The following is a 5,231-nucleotide window of genomic DNA, read 5'->3' as shown; positions in this document are numbered from 1 at the left end:
TTTATAGGATGCCTGTAGTGGCTTTGGCACCTGAATGAGATGTATCAGTGTTAACTAATCTTTGAGAATGTGGGGCACAGCATTTATTCACCCCAGAACCTCTTATTCTGGGCTAGTGATATGTCTGCACTCTAGCAGCTGCAATCCTGCTGTGAAGGAAGTGAAGCAAGGGCCAGATTCCTCTGGGTGTGTGAGCACCAGTCTGCCAGTTTGCAGTGGTGCTGCTGCAGGCCTTGAGTCGGAGGTGAATTAGAGTCAACTTCTGAAAACACAGTCTGATTTGACATCTCCAGATCCAGCTTCATGTTTTAACAAAGTTTAGTCAGCTTGCCTTTTCCTGTTGTGATGAAATAACATTCCCAGGTTTGACAGTCTCTGGCTTTGTGGAATGGAAAGTCAAAATAAACAATGAGACCACACTGAACATGCCAATACACAACCTCGAATGTTTCCTTAATTCCTAGGCCTAAACTAGACAGCTTATCCAAACATTTCCTCCTGTTGACTCCTGTCCCTCATGCCATCCTGGGTTACGAGATTTTAGATAGGAACTTCTAATACACATAATCCAGATTGAAAGCAGAGTTTCATTAGCACAAACTCCCCTATCATAATTGTAATCTACAGTAAATGAATGCAATTAGCCACACCACGTCTGCCCTGAGCCCTCCCCTCCTCTGCACACGGACAGCATCCATAAATTGACACCAGGCTCTCCTGTAAAGCTAGCACACTCTAGTAGCAGCAGGTCTACAGTGTTGCACTTTACGAGGTCATGTCACTGCTTCTCTTTCAGCTGTTAGTGCTCTCATGTCTTGGAGCCACAGAACCAGACAGAGATTCACTACGAAAGAAAAGCAGAAGGACATTCCAGCACCTCCTCTATCTGGACAAAAAACTGCTTCAACGTCAGAATTTTCATGAGCTGGAAGGGGAAAACCCAGTAGGTGTTGAGGAAACCCTGGGAGAACCAAGCTTTTTTGTAGCAATTCCACAGATGGCATCTAAAAGTGAGAAGCAAGAGGAGAAAAAAATGTCCAGATTCGTCCTTCCTAATACTAAACTCCATGTAGAACAAGGCCTGAGAACCTGGGCAGCACCCAGAGAGATGTCTTCTCTGGAAAACTTCTCTCCATCCCCTTTTTCTAGCAAGAGAGAGGTTGAACCTTCCTATAGAAGAGATGCCAAGAAATTTTGGGACCACTTCATGTTAAAGAAAAATTCAGCATCTGAAGAGGTTGTCCTGCCAATCAAGACCAACGAAATGCACCAAGAAAACTGCAGAACCCTGCCTTTTTCCCAGGTAAGATCAGGTGTTCAAGATCAAGAAACTTGTCCTTTCTCCTGCCCCTTGTAATAAGAAACTAAAGATTCATGGGTTGTTTCATTTGCAAAGTCATGGGGCAGCTTCAGAACATTCATACATGACAAGCGGCTGAAAAACACTGCTGAAATAGTCTGGAAAAGCGTTAGTCTGATGAGGCAAATTGCTAAATTGCAGCACTGAAAAGCCACACATAAAATTTCAGAGTTATTTATTCTTACACAAAGATGTTCTGACCTAGTCTGAGCAAGCAGGGCAGTGGTTAGTAATTATCTATTTAATGAATATACATCTAAACAGTTTTTATAATTACCTATATAAATATATATTCATATACACATATGCAAATGCACAGAGTCCCAGGGCAAGTATTTACAGGAGAAGCTGTTTGCTTAGACCTAAGCGAGGATTTCTTTCTACTGTATTAATTGGAAGACTGATGCATACATCTAGTTCTGTGCTAAGAATGCTAGTGAACTGGTAATCGTTCCATGCACAGATTAAGCCATTCTGTCATATTGTAACATAAAGACAAGCAAATAGTATGAATATATGAGCTGTATTCCTTGTAAGGCAATGTCTATTCTCAGTTTTTCTGTACTCACAGTTCATCAAGGATTATGTTTTTCACATCCCTCACTGAATTTATTTCACTGGCGGACAAAATATAAACTAGTAAATATAGATGTGGCCTGGAAACCTGTACTATTTTACTTGTGTCATGTAATACAGCAAGGTTTCTCCAGGATGGCTGCAGTTATGCCAATATAAAAGGGCTCACTTCAGTCTAGCTTTTTAAGGCTTGAGAGTTGACATAGGCCCTCCTGATATAAGGAACGGTTATTCTTGCAAACCAAGAGATTACAGAACTTCCATTGCACTTTCAAGATGTTCATTAAACAACTCCCCCCACCCCCCCCAATACTGCTAAAGAACATTATGCTTCTTCCACATGGAGTCAAATCTTCACGATTACAGTTGAGTCTAGCTTGTGGTTCATACATAAGAATGTTGAGCCAAAATTATATTTTTAGTTCTGCTAAATGGGTTAAGACTGCTTAACAATGTCAGAAATGTAGAACTCAAATAACAGTTAAAAGGTAAGTAGAACAAACCCACCTACTGAATTTCCTCCATAAGCTCACAAAGGCTCTGACTTAAACTGACTTTGACTTTGTTGTTCAATCTAAGAACTGCTTATAGGAGGGCTATCTTTTCCTTTTAAAAGTTCTTATGTTTTGCAGCTTGCTTGACAGAAAAAAATAAACAAGTTTAAAGTAAGTGTTCTGAGAAGGAAAAAATATAGTATTTAGAGGGTGTGGGGAGGGGATATGAGGGGAAAGGAGAGTGTTGCCTTCATGCCTACTAGCAAAGTCCATGTACCAGAAACTTAAAACTGCTTTCTGTTTCAGGGTGTTACTCATGAGAGCTGTGAGAAGGTGATGGTGCAGAACAATCTGTGCTTTGGAAAATGTAGTTCCTTCCATGTTCCTGGTTCAGAAGATCATCTTTATACATTTTGTTCTCATTGCTTGCCCAGCAAGTTCTCCATGAAGCGCCTGGATCTCAATTGCACTGGTTCTTTTCCAGTGGTCAAAGAAGTCATGATTGTGGAAGAGTGTAAATGTGAGACTCAGAAGATTAAAGGCCCTGCATTTGGATCTCTACTGTCAGACTTACATGCAAATGTACATCAGCACAACTAATCTGTGCAAAGTACTTCTTAACAACTAGATTGTAAGAATTTGCCGATGGAGAAAAAAACCCAAACCCAGCAACAAAACTAAAGCGTTCATCACACTGATACATAAAAATATTAAACTGCCTGAACTGCCTTGCTGCTTCAACAATAACTTTACCTAACATGTAACAGATTTTTCCTTGCAGCTGTTAAAGAAATGGAGATGAGATTACTGGGCTTATGTGTACAGTTCTTACTTTAACAAGGGAAACCTTTAAAAAATTTTCCACCCTTCCTATCACTGTTCCTAGGATGACAGTAAACAACAGCTGAAGAACTAGCAAGATTTATCTGTGCAAAAACCTGATGTATTACCTGGTTTACATTCTCCTTGCTTGCAGGGACTGCCAATATAGCAGTATTGGCAACACAGATAAGGCTTTAGTTTCTTCCTAGCAAAAACAGGTCTACTTTCAATCCAAATAGTGCCTGAAGAACGTAAAATATAAATAGGCATAAGGCTGATAGAAGGCTGTGACTAGTTAAGGTCATTCTGACTGCTCCCAGCTGGGGTCCAGTTCCTGGTGAAAACTAATACACTTCACAAATTACACACTAGGATAGTGGTTGCAGAAGATATTTTGCCATAGAAACCATTTACTCTCCTTCTACGTGCCTGCATTTGCTCTGCATGGCTTTTTTTAGCTGAACTTCTGGCTTCCCTGCTCTCTCCAGCTGCTTCTCCCTGAATTTTTCTCACAGACCTGGCACACCAGGCAGTGATCAGCTTCCAGGAACTAGACTTCAGCCTGCTTCTAACGTATTTCCTTCAGTCCTCTGGAAATCTGCTTCACTGCTATTGCCAGACTCTCAGACCTGGGCCCCTGTTGAACTATCCACAGCTCTTTTTTGGGACATTGGAAATCAGTACTGATATAGCTGGTCAAGTCAAGGTTTGGGTAAATGATTCCTCGTATATGAACTGCTCTGTGATCACAAGTGTCTTGATATCCTGTCAAAAAATATGTTCAGCATGGCTTTGGAGTGCAAGGCTCATGTCTAATATTTACAGAGATTTGCACCTGAATGATATTCTGCTGCTGGATCTGAACTGCTGTTTGCTTCTGCAGGTCAGTTGCAGTCAGAGAACTGAAGATTAGTATATAATTATCCTACATTATATGTAAACCTGGTTTTAAATAATAAAAATTGTATACTAAAACTGAACAAAGCCTTCTCTTAATCCTTTTACACTAAGGACTGATGAGCAAATTGTGTATGCCTGTTTGTATGTTGTGGCATCATATGTGATTTAATTCCATGTAACAAGCAGCCAAGGCCTTATCATCCCTGTACTGAATGCAGTAAAGGACATACTTATTTTAACTTAATATTTATTCTAGCTTTATAATGCTGATCAATATTGTTGGGATGCTAGTACAGTGAATTAGCTCCCAGATTCAGAAATCCACCCTCACAGGTTAGGCTGCATTAAGCATGAATGGGCTCATGTTATGACCAAAGAAGGAAAAGCTTTCCTAACAGGCAAAGTAGCACCAGCTAGCAACCATATAGTTTCAGAGAAGAAAGCAATTCTTTAGAACTCCTGCTTTTTTCAGTAGATTCCTCCTCACTGGGCATGTCCAATTGCACATTCAGCCTTAACAACTACTGCTTTGTTAAAGCATGCTGTATGGAAGCGGAAAGAAACAGATTCCTGCCTTACCAGGAGGTCCGAATCTCAGCATCTTATAAAAACTCTGTGAATCGTTGTGATTATAAGTGTTCATTTTTAATCATGCCTAAGGAAGAAAAGCTCACAAAGCACCAAAGTTCCCAACTTTTTTCTCTTTTATTCCCAACTTTACTTTTTAATCTGAAAAAGCTAAATCTTCTGAGGCTTCTAAACATTGACGTTTTAAAGCTGTGTGAATATATAAGAATGTTGGCCTGCATTTTCTTTTTTTCTTAAATGCAAATATGTTTTAGGTTTGATACTTGCAGTGAAGCACTTGAAGGTAGGACCTACATACACTGCCTGTAAGATCACAAGTCAATTAAAAAGAAAAGTCTGCCGGTCTTGTAATGTTGACATGACTGACTGCTGAACTGTAACTTTTGCACATAAAGATGGTACAACTGAAGCTATACTGTGGACTATAAAGTATTCAACCTAAATTTTAAAGCGCCTTCTGTGTGCTGAAGTATTACTGCAGTTAAAGAAAC

General features: G+C 39.9%; 1 protein-coding gene across 1 annotated transcript; it reads left to right on the top strand.

Moving 5' to 3' along the window:
• The first annotated feature begins 775 nt into the window (after positions 1-775).
• CER1 (cerberus 1, DAN family BMP antagonist) lies at positions 776-3,030 on the top strand. The gene is made up of 2 exons (XM_010023479.1): positions 776-1,303; positions 2,737-3,030. Exons 1-2 carry the CDS (start codon positions 776-778, stop codon positions 3,028-3,030), a joined length of 822 nt encoding a protein of 273 aa, XP_010021781.1.
• Positions 3,031-5,231: the final 2,201 nt, after the last annotated feature.

The sequence above is a fragment of the Nestor notabilis genome, unplaced genomic scaffold (assembly GCF_000696875.1).
Source record: "Nestor notabilis isolate BGI_N333 unplaced genomic scaffold, ASM69687v1 scaffold4431, whole genome shotgun sequence".
Classification (NCBI taxonomy): domain Eukaryota; kingdom Metazoa; phylum Chordata; class Aves; order Psittaciformes; family Psittacidae; genus Nestor; species Nestor notabilis.
Note: the sequence above shows the minus strand (reverse complement) of the source record. Positions and strands in the feature narration are given on the sequence as shown.